The 16,262-nt window shown below is 37.9% G+C and overlaps 3 protein-coding genes across 5 annotated transcripts in view; 1 reads left to right on the top strand and 2 right to left on the bottom strand.

Annotated features, from left to right (window-relative positions):
* Positions 1–7,104, bottom strand: part of LOC137956772 (DDT domain-containing protein PTM-like) — a 39,578-nt gene extending 32,474 nt beyond the window's left edge. For all 3 annotated transcript variants that reach the window (XR_011113266.1, XR_011113267.1, XM_068804393.1), the window contains exons 1-2: positions 5,555–7,104; positions 4,841–5,449 (exon numbers count right to left, since the gene is read on the bottom strand). Coding sequence is in view for 1 of the 3 variants with exons in the window: in XM_068804393.1 (XP_068660494.1) it covers positions 4,841–5,449; positions 5,555–7,038 (2,093 nt within the window). In the remaining 2 variants the exon portion in view is untranslated. The remainder of the gene's footprint in view (positions 1–4,840; positions 5,450–5,554) is intronic.
* Positions 7,105–12,335: 5,231 nt separating this feature from the next.
* Positions 12,336–13,548, top strand: LOC137955950 (gibberellin-regulated protein 5-like). Its single transcript, XM_068803186.1, has 4 exons — positions 12,336–12,663; positions 12,746–12,799; positions 12,914–12,947; positions 13,102–13,548. The coding sequence occupies exons 1-4, from the start codon at positions 12,562–12,564 to the stop codon at positions 13,281–13,283; spliced, it is 372 nt and encodes a 123-aa protein (XP_068659287.1). The 5' UTR covers positions 12,336–12,561; the 3' UTR covers positions 13,284–13,548.
* Positions 13,549–13,580: 32 nt separating this feature from the next.
* On the bottom strand, positions 13,581–14,178 carry LOC137955949 (major strawberry allergen Fra a 1-3-like). Its single transcript, XM_068803185.1, has 2 exons — positions 13,995–14,178; positions 13,581–13,876 (listed from the first exon to the last, which is right to left on the bottom strand). Exons 1-2 carry the CDS (start codon positions 14,176–14,178, stop codon positions 13,581–13,583), a joined length of 480 nt encoding a protein of 159 aa, XP_068659286.1.
* Positions 14,179–16,262: the final 2,084 nt, after the last annotated feature.

Below are 16,262 nucleotides of genomic sequence, written 5' to 3'. Positions count from 1 at the left end.
AGATCTTCGAGTCTACTTTCTAGATCAAACAAATGTTAGTATTCGGAGCTATATTTGGTGGGATATCATATATCAGAAGCCACAAAGGTCAGCCTTGTAGAAACTTTCTTCCTTCTTCCTTGAGCCTATTCGACCTAGCCACCCTTTCCTTTCCCCTATTACCTAAAAATCCTAAAATTACTTATTCATCATACTCCACATGATACACCTTATCTTAGAGTGTCATTACGTCTACACCAAACCACAAAAAAAAAAAAAAAAAAAGTTCATTTTCCTTCTTCCTCAAAATTGGATTGGCAATCTACTTATTGGCTATTATGCTTCTGCTGGTGGAAACTTAATTAACTAGAACAGTAAGAAACAAAATATGGTGGCCCACTCTAGTGCAGAAGTTGGATATTGAGCAATGGCTCATATAGTCAGTGAGCTTATGTGGTTCAAATCCATGCTACAGGAGTTGAGTTTTCTAAATAAAGAGGTCATGACTATGCATTGTGATAATCAACTGCAATTTTCACTTCCAGCAACCTATATTCTATGAATGCACGAAACATGTATAAGTTGATTGTCACTTCATTCGTGATGTTGTGATGAGAAGAGCAGTGGTCACTCCGTATGTTTGATTTGCTAATGAGATTGGTGCTATATTCACCAAAGCTTTGGGCAAGAAAGAATTTGGGATTTTTTGTAACAAATTGGCACTTCATAACATATATGCTCCAGCTTGATGAGGAGTGTTAAAATTCATGTAAGAATTTTGATCATTTCACCAATCTATATGCACCTCGTGAGATATAGTAGGCTAAGAGTCTTTTTTTCTTTTTTTGAGAATGGTGTTAGTATTATTAAAAAGAATGAAAAGATACAAACATCTTAGGAGAGCTCTCTCGATACAACAAGTGATTGGAGGGAAGCTCCCTATTTTACAAGGGTGTCAAGCAAAAGAGTTTGTTGACCTAAGGACGTGGCGCCAAGTACAAGTGGAGTAGAGGCGATGTCAAAGATTTCACGGAACACAGTCCAATGGCGCCAAGGTGGGTCATTGGAAGAAGTGCACCAACCAATCATGACCATGGAATCTCCTTCAATAAGAAGTGGGCCAAAGAGGTGGTCATGAACGATGATGAGGTACTAGAAAAAAGCAAATAACTCTGCAGATGTTCAGAAACGCCTATAGGCCCAGCATAAGAGTAGAAAGGGTCTCCTTCCGACTTCCTGATGACACCGCCAAAACTAGCAAACCTGGGGTTACCGAAGACACTTCTATCAAAATAGAGTTTGAGAGAACCAGTAGAGGTAGGTTGCTGAGTTTCCATTGCAAGAGGTCAAGGAGGGATGGACATTTAGGCCACGACACACCAATTGAATCGAAGGGAAGTGCCTCTAAGGTTTTGAAATTCCTTTTCAGTGTGGAGCCAAAAGGATACTTGGCCAACAATCAAGTTGGATACCTCCTCCTCATTTCAGAATTTGCAATTGAACTGGCGGTTGTTTCTCTACTTCCAAAGGCACCTAAGGTGAGCGCCAGGTAATAGGAGAGGAGAGTTTTCCCAACTTCGGGATGTTGACTCCCAACACCGTGAGGCAGGTGGAAGTGAGATCCTTGAAGATGCAGAAGTGAATACCGATTTTGTTGAGCATGTTGGACCATATCTTCCAGGCAAATGGGCATAGGAGGAGTAGGTGGTTGTCACATTCCTCATCAGCATTGGGCAAAGAGCACATGGGGTAGTGTTGCCACATCTAAGGAGATTATCCGCACTTTAAGATTTTGTTGAGCCAAGTTGTTCAAAGGAAGAACTTGACTTTTGGCGGCCCAGATAGCTCCCAGACAATTTCAGCGTCAATGGGATTGAGGCTGCAGTTCACCCCTTGAGGTGGTAATATGCCAAGGAGACCGAGAACACTCCAATGGTGTCCGGCATCCAAATCAACTTGTCATGGGCGGCGCCCGGATTTTGAGAGAGCTTAGATCTTCCAAGAGGTTGCAAACATCAATGGCATCGTCATCATCCAGCCTGCACCGGAATAGGACATTCAGCACCTGTTTGGGACCCCAAACATCAGCAATAGTCACCTAGCATTGTGAGGTGATGGTCAGCAACAAGTGATAAGAGGAAGCTAAGGGGCCAATCCCATTCCACCAATCTGCCAGAATTTAGTCTTCAATCCATTGCCAATAAAGTAGCGAATAGCAATAGCAAATTCTGATAGGAGGATGAAAGATCTCCATAGATGGGAGAAGCAATGGCAGCGTCCTCTAGCAGTCCACCAACCATTGACACGCTTGGGCTTAGCAGCCACCATGGGTCGCCATATGGACTTGAGCAGCATGTTGAATTTCTAGATCCACTTAAGCAGGAGGAGTTCATATCAGTTGTGAGTCGAATGCCAAAATGACCCATGTTTTTTGGCCTGCAAATGTCTACCCAGTTGACGAGGTGGTATTTAAATTTACCATCAGGCCCTCTCCAAAGAAATCTTCTCTTGATGACTTCGATCCAATGGCAGATTGAGGCAGGGCAAGGGATAATGGAGAGGAAGTAACTTGGAATCCCAGCAAGGCAAGATTGTAACAGCACGAGCTTGCCAGACTTGGACACTAATCTACCCCACCATGTTGCCAGCTGCTTTTCTAGCCTTTCAATCACGAGAGACCAGAGATTTTTATGTGGCCGGCTATCAATAAGAAGCAGGCCTAGATAAAAGCTAGGTGTTGAGTCCAGCAAGCAACCCAGGTAAGTGGGTGTGGAGTTTAGATCATCAGCATCAATGGAGTACCCCATAAGAATAGGCTTCTGCCAATTGATCTTTTGAACTGAGGAGAGCTCAAAGAGGATGAGGGCTTTAATGCGTCTAACCTGCTCAAAGGTACCTTCCCCAAAGAATAAGGTGTCACGATGTCAAGCTCAAGTTGAGAGTTTAAGTTTCACGTTTTATAAGATTCTGAGTAGTATTCAATAAGTTATAAGAGTCTAAAGCCATGAGGGGTATTCCTTTAACTTTGCTAAACTTTTCACTATGGTAATACTTAATAGAAAAGGGGCTCAAGTTTTTGCCCTATCAAGTGCAGCTTCATGCACTCTTCTCTTCTCCTTCTTTCTCTATTTTCTTCTTGTTATCTAAAAGAAAACATTTTTACAAAATGTATTAATTTTTTAATAATTTTTATTAGTAAAACGCATTAAAACATAATGATGCAATTGATTTTATTAGTATCAAATTAAAAAATTCACCAATCATGATAATAAAAGAAGCGTGATAATATATTCTATCAGCATGATAATTAAGAAGTATTAAATATATTCAATCAGTTCACAAAAAGTAGTATAACTTAATTTACAATATATAAATAATAATATCAACACTCCTCAAAAGTTTGATTTCAAGGAATTTTTTATTTTTATAAAGTCCGATTTAGTGTAAGTCGAATTTTCTTTTTGACATGCCATGTACACACTTATAGGGCCCAATTGAGGATAAATATTTCAACTAACTAGAAATTTTTTTTAATGGCAATCTGAATATATGTATGTCTAGTCTATGTCATCAAGTTTTATTTTATTATTAGTTATTTTACAATAGAGTTTTGAGTTGTGTGGAATTGCATACTGTCAATAAGAAGGTCTATTGCCAATTTTTGGTAAAACTCGTTATAACAAACTGAATCTCCCAGATGGCAAATGCAGGGTGAAGAAGTTGGGAAAACATTCTAAAGACATGCATTTGTTCCAATATTTGAAATCAGATCTATTTGAAAAATGAATTAGCATGCCACAGAAAAACAAGAAGAGAAGATTTATCGGAAAAGAAGAAAAAAATGGCACAAGCAATGTTGGACGGTAGAAAACGAGGACAGTTGGATATGAAAAAGACATCAAAAAACATGGAAGAAGATGGCAAGAAATGTCTGAAAGATACAGTTTCCTTTGCTTGGGGTCATTTTTAGTGGCTCATGTCATTACAGCCAAGTTTGAGTCCAACTCAACCAAGATGTAGTTTGCCAGCCCAGATGAGATGTTTGCCTGAGTCAAACGCACTATTTCATCCCAAGCTTTTGAATCTGAACCAAATCAATCAAGACATGAGCGCTCTTCATGTTGCTCAAACATTGTCCAACATCAGATTTATTACCGTTAAGACTGAGGCTAAATTTTAAATTTAGGTGAAATATGAATGAGCTAAACCATAAAGTTTAAATAGCATAATCTCATGTCGGCTAGTTCCTACCATATAGAGTGATTATCCCATGTAATTAAAGGACCATCTGACCCCCTACGTGAGCCAACTTTCAACCCCTCATGAACTAAAGCACAATGGCCGTAGTCATGCATCTAAATTGCATTGATAATTTATCCATAAGCATCGGTCCTACTCTTTGCTCCCCTTTATTTGACATCAATCTGAAAGTGAGGATAAAAACAAAATTCCAACCTTATTACAAGACTATAGGCTTTTATTTTACTAAAACATAAGCCGTGTGTCTCTATAACAAAGAGAAAAAGAGACTTTTTTATTAGCATCTTTCCACTAAAACATCATGAAGCTGTGCTTATTGAATAATTTCATAACTAGCTTAAGGGATACTTAGCAGCAATCCTCTACAATGTTCCTAAAAAAAAATTGAGGGGGATTCACCAACTTCATTGTGTCAATTAACGTAGAAAGTTGTTTCATGCACAAGAACCTATTACCTGAAAAGGTAAAAATGGTTCCTAGATGCTTACTTCAGAAAAATATGTGAAAAGCTTCAAGAAAAAATTTCAAGAGTAAACAATGAAAAATCAATAGATAACAAATGAGAACAAAAATAAAAAAATAAAAAGGAAAATGGACTTACACCAGAAGATATCCAAAGCTACCAAAATAAGCTCTCCCATAAGGATCGATTCCCAACAGGTCAGCCCCACGAACAGGATTCAGAGTCTTCATCCACCCATCATGCTTCTTCATCTCACACTCGAGGCAATACCAATCACCCTCTGGCAAAAGAACTTTAGCCATCCCAACACACCTTAAATGATAAGCAGCAGGACATCCATCACAGCATATTAAGCTCCCGTCCATCTTACAGAGGCAGCACTCATCATTATTGGGGTCCACTTCTTCAGCAACCTCATCCATCAAACCAGAACTTCCAAAATCATCCACAAAGTCTTTTCTTCTGAAGTGACTGTCCCCAACCCCATCTACATCCATTGTGTCAACCTGGGTCGCTGAATCTCTTCTAACTAGCTCTGACCTGATCACTTCTGTTCCAATTATATCATCACATAAACACCTAAGAATCTCAAGCTTCACCTGGGCTGACTGTTTATAGTAATCCCCATTCAACAGCTTTAGATGAGAAGACTCAAGGTTCATTTCAAATCCTGATGGACAAATCATAAGATACTCGACTAGGTAAATAGGCCAAGTTATTGAGTCCAGGAAAGTCCAGTTAAGGTTCCTATGCACAAAAGAAATATATATTATGAACAAAAAGCAAAAATTAAGTTCAATACCAAGAGAGCCAAGCACTTTTATTAAAACCATGATAAAAAAAAGTGGTTACCTCAGGCAAACAGAAGCAGATTGGAAGCCCTCACCAGAAAGAAACTCCAAATGCAGCTTCAAGACTTGTAAAATAGACAAATGAATGGAATCCATTAGAGAGTTAGGTATCGAACACCTGAGAGCAGCTATAAAAGCGTTCAAACTAAAGGGGCTCAAAAACAACAAAGTGCTGAAAGATCTCAAACAGCTGTAAACAGAGAAAAGATCCAATACAGGAAGCTCATCTATATTTAGATCGTTAGATGAAGAAGGTAATGCCAGATTTAGAGAAAGAGTCCTTTCCTCGGATACTCCTTGATCCAAACTAAAAAATTTCTCATCTGACTTAGGAATAACTGTAGGAGATCCATCTGTTGCCAATGTGTTATTGAGAGAATCGGTCGTCTTTGCAGTGACTCTGCGAGTGCTCCTTCTCAATGGTGTTTGTGGTATCGGGTCTAGTTGCTCAGATAGTCTTATTCTCTTATTCCATTCCTGTGCTTCCGTATAAAGGGTAACAGAACCATTTTCTGTTTTTGGAGTCTCCATATGTCCGAAAGGAGATGCAACTTCCTTCAAGTCGATTTCTAATGAACTGCTTTCCTCTTGATTTTCCTCATCCACAGCTTCTCCTTGCATGCATAGCACATTTTCTTGCATAAGTTCACCAAAGTCACTACTTAGTTCAGCTTTTTCAATGACCACAAGAGGAGTGTTTTTCTTCTCACTTGTATCAGTATCACAAACTTTACTATATGATTCTTCAATAAATTCACTGAAACCATCTCCACTATGTTCCCTAAAGTTGTTACCGAAAGTAGTATCCTCAAACTGTTTTTCTTCAAGAATCCCAATAACATCTTTTTTCCCCAATTGTCTAGAAATACTGACTCCCTCAGTTTGGCTTTCTACCATTACTGCAACAGAAGAAGTTTTGCCCAAATTGACTTGAAAACCATGGCAATTATTTTCAGGCTGTTCAATAACCCTAACAGAACCATTTCCGTCCAAACTCAGATCAGAACTAGGATCTTTCAAAATGATTTCTTCAACGACAGCGCGAGACTCATTTTTCAAATTTACATCACAAGACCGAACGCTTAACTCATCCATAAGTGTGCCATCAACAACGCCAATGGAAACATTTCCATCTAAGGTGAGATCAAAATCACCCTTGTTCACCCACGTTTCTCCGAAATCACAATATTCGATGTGACTATCAACAAAGGTATCAGAAAATTCAAAATCCTCCAACGTTTCCCCAATTCGGCGCCGTTTCTTTGGCTTCCGACCTCGTTTTTTTTCCCGTACAACGTCCTGGTTACAATTTTCAATGCGTCCGCCCAGAAGTAGTGCTAGCTCCTCATGCTCCATTTCCTCCGCATCCCCATCCTCATAGACGATTTTATAAAAACCCGACTCCGGATCATATGATCGGACAAAACCGGAGAAGATCCCATAGCCTTCGAAGGCCTTCTTCACGGCTCTGCCCACTAGCTCCATGGCGTAAGAGGCGTAAGATGGTAAGCAGTAAAAAAAAAACCTTTTTATGAAGGATAAAACAGGCTGCAGCACGCGAATGGTGGGGGGATGCACAGAGGGTGGAAGGAGCAGTAGAGAAGGCGGAAGGCAAACGAAATGCAGAAATTGGTGGTTTTGCTGCTAACAATAAGATAGTCGCCAACGAAAGGCGTGTCCAATTTACTTTTCACCCACCTCTTGGATTTAATTAAAACTCTGCAACTTAATTTATTCATGAGAGACGTTATCCGGAAGGTGAGCGTTATTCAGTTATAAACTGATCCTCCTTTGAAATATTTACTCACCAAGCCATAGTCACCGGTTAAATGGACAAACTAGAAACTCATCTCAAACAACATCTGCTTTCTATCTTTGATGTCATATGCCTAAGCCTTGGTATATCTCTTCTTGAGAATTTTGTCTACCATGCAACATCTCATTAACCTAAGCTTGATGTTGTTATTGTATGTGCATGAACTAGTGAGTAATATTGAGTACATGATTCTTGTTGTTTGCACTGTGGTTTTAAGTTATTTGCCAGTTGTTGGTGTGTCAATCTTGTTTTACTAAAGGTTTTGTTAGTTGCCTTTGTATTTCTCATACTTGGCCTAGGTTATTTTTATCATCTTGGTAATCACTACTTCGTATCACTAAGATATGTGGCCGAAAGTTGTTCGAAGGATGATTGTCTCATTATACTCTTGCCACCAAGTTTTGAGGATAACAAATATTTAGTACTAACTATGTATCCTGACTAAAGTTTGGATGAGTTTAAAATCATTTTTATGTCTCGCAAACTTAGAGCATTTAAGTGGAGTATTCGGATAAAGGAAGAAAAATGTTGTAAAAAGAGACCTAGAAGACAACATTTGAATGCCCAATGTGGTCAAGAATAAGTTTGCTCGAACTAAATATTTTCTTGCTCGAACCTTTTATGGCAAGAATAAATTTCTAGAGAAAATTTGCCTTAACAACATTTTTGTTTGAATAAATTATAATAGCAAAAAAACTTATGAAGCTAAAATATTTAAACAAATATTTATGTCAAACAAAATTCTAAAACTAAATGCAACTGGAGCAAAATTTGTTTGAAAAAAAAAACCTTTTTTGTTCATGCAATTTTTTCCACATTGGAAGAAGTGGTTTTCTGCTACAATTTGGATTGTTTGTCTCCAAAAAATGAAAATGACCTACTTGTGTGGTCAGCATCTTGAGCAACACATTTTTAAGTATTTTTCATGATTTTAAATCAAATATTTGACAAATTTACAAAAGGATAAAATTATCCCATTGTAAACCTAACAACTCTATTTTAGAACGTTAGAGATTCCTTTTTAAAACAATTTTCTAGATCATTTCATGAGATTAGATTATCACAATGAACAAGACCATTTTCTAAGCATTTCATGTTTTGAAATCATCTTGGCAGGTCAATTTGGGGTTCACAAGCTCAATCCACTAGTTATCTAAAAGCTAAGTGTATATGAGTTTTTATTTTAATTTTTTTTATATATTTTAGTTTAGATTCATGCTAGAACTAATCATAGTGATTGACAAATCATATATATCTAGCAAGTTTGTTTGAGTATGACGATTAAACTAGTTTGTATATATTAAGTAACATAAAACTCTCGTTTTTAGGTTGTTTTAGCTTTTAGATTGTATTGGAGTTGATGTTCCTAACTTGTAAAATCATTTGCAATCACCAGTTATTACTCTCGAGTTTAGATTTCATATTATCTATTTAATTGAACTACTTGAGTGAAACCCGTGTCATAGAACTCTTATTTTGAAATCTATAAGAGTACTTGAGTGATTTTCAAGCTGAAATGTGTCTTGGATTTTAAAATCATTAGTGTAGTTCAAAAACTTATTTTGGGTTGCTATTGTATAAAATGAATATTTGTTTTGGGGTTGTTTACAAATTAAACTTATACTTTGAACTCTTCATTAGGGCTAGAAAACTGTACTATGACTTTAAAATACCTAAATTTGCATACCTTGAATTGCTTATCAGTTCGGGGGTATATAGGAGTTTGTTTAATTTTTTGGATTGTAATATCAACCTACTTTAGAGGCATTAAGTAACCCTTGGTTATGTACTTAGTCAAGTATTGTGTAGGAAAGATAAAAAAAATTTACTCACCTTGCTTGGAAAGCCTTTATGGCTATAGTTAAGAAGCTACAAATCCCATAATTGTGTGTCGAGGCTTGAGTGGCCTAATTGAGTTGTGACAATTCCTTTACGAGTTCAAGGTTGTGTATCCTAGTGTGCTATAATGTAAGTCCATGAATGAGCATTCTTTTAATTTTTTATGTAGTCGTTAAGCTGTTGTAAGTCCCTTTGTGGCCTTCTTCATGTGGGTGTCATTTGGCTTGTGATACAATGGATTCAACTTTAAAGTACAAACACTTTGGGAGTGGATGTAACAACCTGAATTTGGTTTATCAACCACTATAAATCAAGTGTATAATGGTGATTGATCATGTTTGCATTGAACCTTACTTAAAATCACATTGCAAATATAACTTCACATAAAAAGAAAAGAACATATCAAGCCCACACCCCGCACCACCACCCTCGAGGTATTTTCTCACATGGCCTAACTAGTCTCAAAGAAAGTGTACACAAATATTTTGGTATTCAGGTTGAGTAGCAAAGATCCCCTGTGATAATGAAGACAATAACATAAGCAATCACATCTCTTCCTTTTAAGTAAATTTGAAAATTATGGTCATTGAGGTAATTAACATCTCTTCTCTCCTTGATCCCAAAATCTTTAATCTTGGAAAGAGAGGATGAATAGATGGAAGCTAGGAGTACAATTGTGAAAAGGTCAAATATTCCCACAAATGGGAAATTGGTTATTGAGTACAAGGGATGTCTTCAAGTCAATTCACTATCTATGCACTTGCTATCTTATGCAATTAAAGATGAAGACTTGCACAAGAAGAACATTATTAAGCAAATTGTTTGGCGTCTTATTGATCAAAAGAGAAAAGAAACTGAAAATACAATTTCTCAAGAGTTCCTTTTGTCAAGATATGAAGGAGATGTGGCCTTTGTCAAGAGTTCCCTTTTCCTATTTGTCATTCTTCTTTTTCTCTCTCTGGTTTATGTTCTTTTATCTCTTTCTTTCTATTTTTCATGTTGCCCTTCTGATTCTCACATTTCTTTCTTTTTACTTAAGTCAAATGGTTGTTGCATGAGATGATCGATGCACTAATCATTTAAATGGCGCATGGTGGTTCCCACATAGAGGGACCCACCCAACATAAGTAACATTCGAAGGCCAAAGCTTCTAAATGTAAATTTTGTTCCATTGTGATGGATGACTACTAATTGTTGTTAATACATTTGTTGTCAAATTTAGAGGGCCTTCAAAATCTCTATTTTCACAACTTAAACTATGTTTTCCTAGAATCCATAGTACAAACCATAATGAATATATTTATAATAGTTCTATGAATACTCTCCAGTAAAAAAATTTTATTTTCAAATTATTTTCCATGTCAGTATTATTGTGTTTCACAAAACTCACCACCCATCAAATATTTTTCTGATCAACACTTGGGTTGTAGAGTGTGTTGATATGTAGCGACTTTTTAGCTATAAAAAATTCATTTTGAAAGCTACATCAACTTGTTCCATGAACATACATTTACTTTGCCCATACACACTGTGCATTCATTTCTTTTCAAATTATGCCCAAATAAAATTTCATTTAATCCTTTTTTACTTTGTCAACAATAGAACATGGATAAGGAAAACACTCATCAAATGATTCAACTCGTCCTCTAGGATTGCTTTAATAAGTCGAATCTATTACAAGCCTTCTAAAATCACTAATGGAGAGGGAAAATAGTACTCGACCATGGGAATAAGGATTCTCAAAGGAAAAAAGAAAAGAAAAGAAAAGAAGAAGAAAAACATAAATAAGGGTTCATTAAATTTAGTGAGCATATTACCCGTATAGATTATATAAATTCACTTTATATTTTGCTTACACTTGAATTAAATCTACACCCTTATGAAAACATAATGTTTCTACTAACTAAGATAGTACCTAACAGTAGTATAACTCGAAAGAGCATAACGTAAAATATTTTGCCAGCCCTTGGTAACATAGACTACACTATTTAAACGGTTAAAATACTCTTGGTTTTTATACTTTACTACCTTTAAGAAGGAAACAAGTTTGTGATTTGAAGATGTTGAAACAAAGACTATAATCCGAGCATATATCAAGAGATTATCACAATATGAAGTATCTAAAACACGAGAAACCGAAATATGTGCAGAAATAGTAAATAAATCCCACAAAAAAGAGGTACAAAGTTTACATGGTACGGGAACAGCCTACTCCACGGGTAGAGAAGACGATTCACTAAATCAGGAGCAAAGGAAGAGATTTGTGGCTCCAAGCATATACAAAATGAAAATGGATTTCTCCACCTCGACGAAACCCTATCTCCCGAAAGAAATCCCCAAATCCCAAATGTCTCGACTCCGGTCCCGAAATGAAACTCCCGATTAAGTAAACCGGGTCGGGGACGAACCGGCAGGTGGTCAGGTCGATGCGTCACAAACCGGGCTTAATGAAATCAAGCCACCCGGTTAACAGAAGACATTATTGATGGTGTCAATCTTTGATTCAAGAAAACAAAGCTGCAAATGAGGTGATCTCACTAAGAACCACTTAGAAGTGCACTTAGAAGAAGCATTTGAAAGTGTACTTTATACTGTGCAATCATATCACATTATAGAAGGTGACTCATGAGTGTTGTTGAATTTGTTGTAGTGGCAACAAAGTCAATCCACATTACCACTTTTACACATTGCTTACTTTTTTCTTATTTTCCTAAAACTTTTGTGAGTCTTTCCCATTAATTAGACTGATTATTTATTTCCACAACACTCTTTAAACTTTTGTCAAACAACCACTAGTGTTTAAGAAGATCAAATAGAAACTTTGGGTGATATTCCAGCAGAAACATCACAAGAAGCTACAAACAAAAAACAATCACGGGCTCCTAGCAGAACAGGCGAGCACAGTGATGAGTAAACTGAGACAAACAGGAATCAGAGCCACGGCAGGGACAACCCCTCTCACGGAGGAACTAAAGAGTTCACGAGATAGAAGGAAACAAAATGAAGGGATGAATTCTATGGCGAGGCTTCAATCAGCTGCAGTTGGGCTCGGTTTTTTTGTCGAGCCCTCTGTAAGTAGAGAGCATGTGAAGTCACATGAGAGATCCCAAACTGCACATGGATGAGGTAGAGGAGAAACTTTTCTGCAACCGTGAAATTCCTCTTTGATTTATCTGAATAAATTTAGCTCTGCAATGACGGAAATGTTCGTCAAGGATAGCCATATTCCAGATTTTCAATCGAAATGTTGCCTCTAAATTCAAGCTGTGGGTGATCGTTGGGAGGAGAACGAGGCCAGAAGCTGAGGAAAAACAACCAAAACCAACTGCCTATAAATACTCCGAACTTCCGCCATGGATCCTCACTCTACAGCTTCAGGTCTAACAATGGCAAGGAAACCAACCGTTGCAGTCTTCTTTTTGGCCATGCTTCTCGTTTTGACGAAAGAAAGCATGGTGAGTGCAGATTCCACATTCATTCTCTTTTTTAATAGGCCACCAAGTGATTTTTAAAACAAATCATGCTGTTCTTCCGCAGGGGGATGGAGCTTATCCGGAGACTCCTGCTCCACAGCCGGCCACCTTTCCCATGGTGATATACGTGAGCCCTGGGAAATTTTCTTTCATGTTAGCGTTCGCAGAATGAGTTCCTGATCTCGAGTACTTTCACTGATGACACTTTTCACATTTTTTGGTTAATTTTCAGCATGGAACCACTGAAGGCAGCCTCCGTCCCGAAGGTAAGAGAGATTGAGAAACCCAAATTCTTTATATAAGCCGATCGATACACAATCTGTCTCCAGTCTACCAACCTCATCATTCAGTTGCAAGTGTTCTACGATTTCTTTCAGAGAACAATAAAAATTCTGAAACATCTTGTCTGGTTACGAGCAGAGTGCACGGTTAGGTGCGCGGAGAGATGCTCGGCAACCGCCTACAAGAAGCCCTGCAAGTTCTTCTGCGGGAAGTGCTGCGGCAAGTGCTTATGCGTACCTCCTGGGACGTACGGGAACAAGCAGGTCTGCCCTTGCTACAATAACTGGAAAACGAAGAGGGGAGGACCCAAGTGCCCATGAACGACCCAATCTGCAGAATGAAACAAAAGTACATTTGGGAATTGGCCACGTTGTTTTTATCGCTTCAGAAGAGCCTTGAAAGGCTTTAAAATACGTCCTCATGTAGCCTCCAGTTCTCATGAACGGATCCAAATTACAGCAAAATGGTTCAGAAACACACTTTCAGAAATAAAAAAGTTGGTTTAGTTTTGAATCTTTGACCATCCTCGTAAAACAAACTTTATTTTGAAGATGGAGAAAAAGTGTTCACCGGAAGACAAGAAAAGCTCTCTATCCTCTAATTCAGAAAAAGAAATATCACGCGTAGGCATCAGGATTGGCGAGGAGGAAGGCTTCAACTGCTTTGATCGTCCCCAGAAGTCCATCCTTCCCTATGTTGATTTCCTCTTCCGTCAATTCGACCTCCTCCGTCGTCTCGTACTCTGCAGATGCCTTGCAAATACTCCCTCCGGCGGACGGTTCAATCTTTATGTGATAAAGTGCCGAGGTTACTTTTGTTCCAAGGTATGAGCCTTCAGTTACTGTGTACTTGTACTCCAGGTTTGTCTCGTCAAGAACATCGATTCGTTGGTTGACATGGCTGAGAGGAACAACTGCAACGCCAAAGAAGATCCAAACGTCAATGGAAAGTAAATAATAAATCGTTACTGAACAGAATGAAGCTTCTGGGAACTCAACAGTAAGCAAAATAAGATTATGGAGGAAGCTAACTTTCAGTAAACTTGAACTGCTTGACACTTCCAACTCCGCCGTCCCCTTGAAGCAATGACGCAGAGGAGACAACCTGAGGCATGGCCTTGGGCATGACACTCTGCGAATCTAGAACCGCGGCCTTGAAGATTCTGGCAGCATTTACGGGAGACTCCAACTCAAAGCTGAATCCAGTGACAGCCATGAGAATCAGATACAAAAGAAGAAGAGGAGCTTCTGTTCTTGAGAGGGAGAAATGGAGGGGCGCTCGGCAATTATAGAAGGTGAACCAGAAGAAAAGAAGTTATTTAATCTTGGCCTTCCTTGATCACGTTGTGCTTTCCAAGGGCATGTAAGTTTATTATATGTCGAAATGGAATTTGAAAATTCTGGGTTGAATCCTTGGAGCAACAGAAGCCAGAAGCACGTGAAGACTCGGTTGAGACTGATTGACTGAATCAGGTTTGGGGATTTTATGCTCTGCGTCTGGACGTGATGTTTATTATCAGAAAGAGACGAGAAGTATACTTTGGTTCTGCTGCTTGACCGCCATTAAAGACTACTGTGGCGTAGTACGTCTAGTTTTGTTATTTCCAATTTCGATATCTCTGTCTATATCCATTCGAAGGCCAGTTTGGAATCTGTTTGACGCTCATCTCGACTTCATAAAAATGGAGTAAAGTAGTATCTGTGATTCTGCAATTCAGTAATTACAGCGTCCAGACCCATTTTTCTTCTGCGTTCTGCGTAGGCTACACTTGCTCCCAAGTTGGCAGGTTAGTCATCAATTCCCAGGTTATTTTTTCCCGATTGATACAATCGCCAGTGTAGCCATTGCTGCTCTGATTCAATATCCTTAGAAAAACATAGACTCAAATAGTTTGTTGGCCAGCATCCAATTGTCGCCAGAAAGAAATCCAAGTTGGAAATTAAAGCGACGCTCTCTCTCTCTTTCTAAAAAAAATTACGCTCGGACAGGAAGAAACTCTCTGAATTTTTATTTTATTTTTTTCTTATTTCTTCTTTCTTATTAATTTACATTACTTACATATGTATTTATACATGTAACAAATTCTTTGCCATACACGTTGTTGTTTATCAAGCTTCTTCTCCAAGCTTCTTGCTAGCACAATGTGCTTACTGACTTAACTTGCCAACTTAACTGTTAATCACAAAGTTTCTTTGAGTTGGGCTTGGATTATGGATCATGGATCAAGTTTATGATCTAACACCCCCTCTTAAACTTTATCATGTAACTTCAAGTAGATTTTTTAATCTTGTGAAGCCTTCGTTTGTCAGTGGCTTAGTAAAAATATCAGCAGCTTGATCTTGTGACTTCACATATTCAACTTGCACATCCTTTCTTGCAATGCACTCCCTTATATAGTGATAGCGAATATCGATGTGCTTGCTTCGATCATGGAATACTAGATTCTTTGCTAAAGCAATGGCTGACTTATTGTCGACATAGATTCTAGTCGGTTTTTTTTGTGTTAAGCCTATCTGTTTCAATAGATTTCTGAGCCAAATTGCATGACAAACGCATGAAGTAGTTACAATATATTCTGCTTCATAGGTGGACAATGTGACAATATGTTGTTTCTTTGACATCCATGTGAAGGCAGTATTTTCCATGAAAAATACGAATCCAGTAATACTCCTTCGGTTATCTATGTCTCCACTCCAATTGCTATCGCTATATCCAATAAACTTGTAATTCTTAGAAACTAAATAGAACAAGCCTAAGTCAATAGTACCTTTTAAATAGAGAAAAATTCTCTTTGCAGCTTTGAAATGGGTGGTTGTTGGAGATTCCATGTAACGACTAATCAATCCAACTGAATAAAGGATATTCGGCCTTGTACAGGTTAGATAGCGTAGAGTTCCTACCAAACTTTTAAAAAATGTTGGATCTATATTTTCTCATTCTTCATGCTTGGACATCTTGATTCTGTATTCCATCGGTGTGTTTGTTGACTTGCAATTCTCCATCTTGAACTTTTTCAGGATTTTTTTTGCATAGCCTTCCTGTGAAATAAAAATTTCATCTTCTTGTTGCTTAACTTCGATGTCAAGATAATACGCCATGAGCCCAATATTTGTCATCTCAAATTATTTGGCCATTGCCTTCTTGAAGTCATCAAATAGGTTTGGATTATTACTTGTAAAGATAAAATCATCCACGTATAGGCACACAATTAGAATATCTTTCTTTTTTATCTTGATATAGAGGGCATGCTCATATGGACATTTTGTAAAATCGTGCTTTTGGAAATACTTGTCAATCCG

This window comes from Aristolochia californica, unplaced genomic scaffold (assembly GCF_029961685.1).
Source record: "Aristolochia californica isolate CCGP_79_NKW_82.1479 unplaced genomic scaffold, dmAriCali1.0.hap1 SCAF_2, whole genome shotgun sequence".
NCBI lineage: Eukaryota > Viridiplantae > Streptophyta > Magnoliopsida > Piperales > Aristolochiaceae > Aristolochia > Aristolochia californica.
This window is presented reverse-complemented; position numbering and strand designations above follow the sequence as displayed.

Coding starts and splice junctions, on each gene's coding strand:
- LOC137955949 (XM_068803185.1), bottom strand. CDS start 14,178: ATGGCTGTCACTGGATTCAGCTTTGAGTTGGAGTCTCCCGTAAATGCT. Junction 13,877..13,994: donor GCAGTTCAAGTTTACTGAAA/GTTAGCTTCCTC, acceptor TTGGCGTTGCAG/TTGTTCCTCTCAGCCATGTC.
- LOC137955950 (XM_068803186.1), top strand. CDS start 12,562: ATGGATCCTCACTCTACAGCTTCAGGTCTAACAATGGCAAGGAAACCA. Junction 12,664..12,745: donor TTTTGACGAAAGAAAGCATG/GTGAGTGCAGAT, acceptor GTTCTTCCGCAG/GGGGATGGAGCTTATCCGGA. Junction 12,948..13,101: donor AGGCAGCCTCCGTCCCGAAG/GTAAGAGAGATT, acceptor GGTTACGAGCAG/AGTGCACGGTTAGGTGCGCG.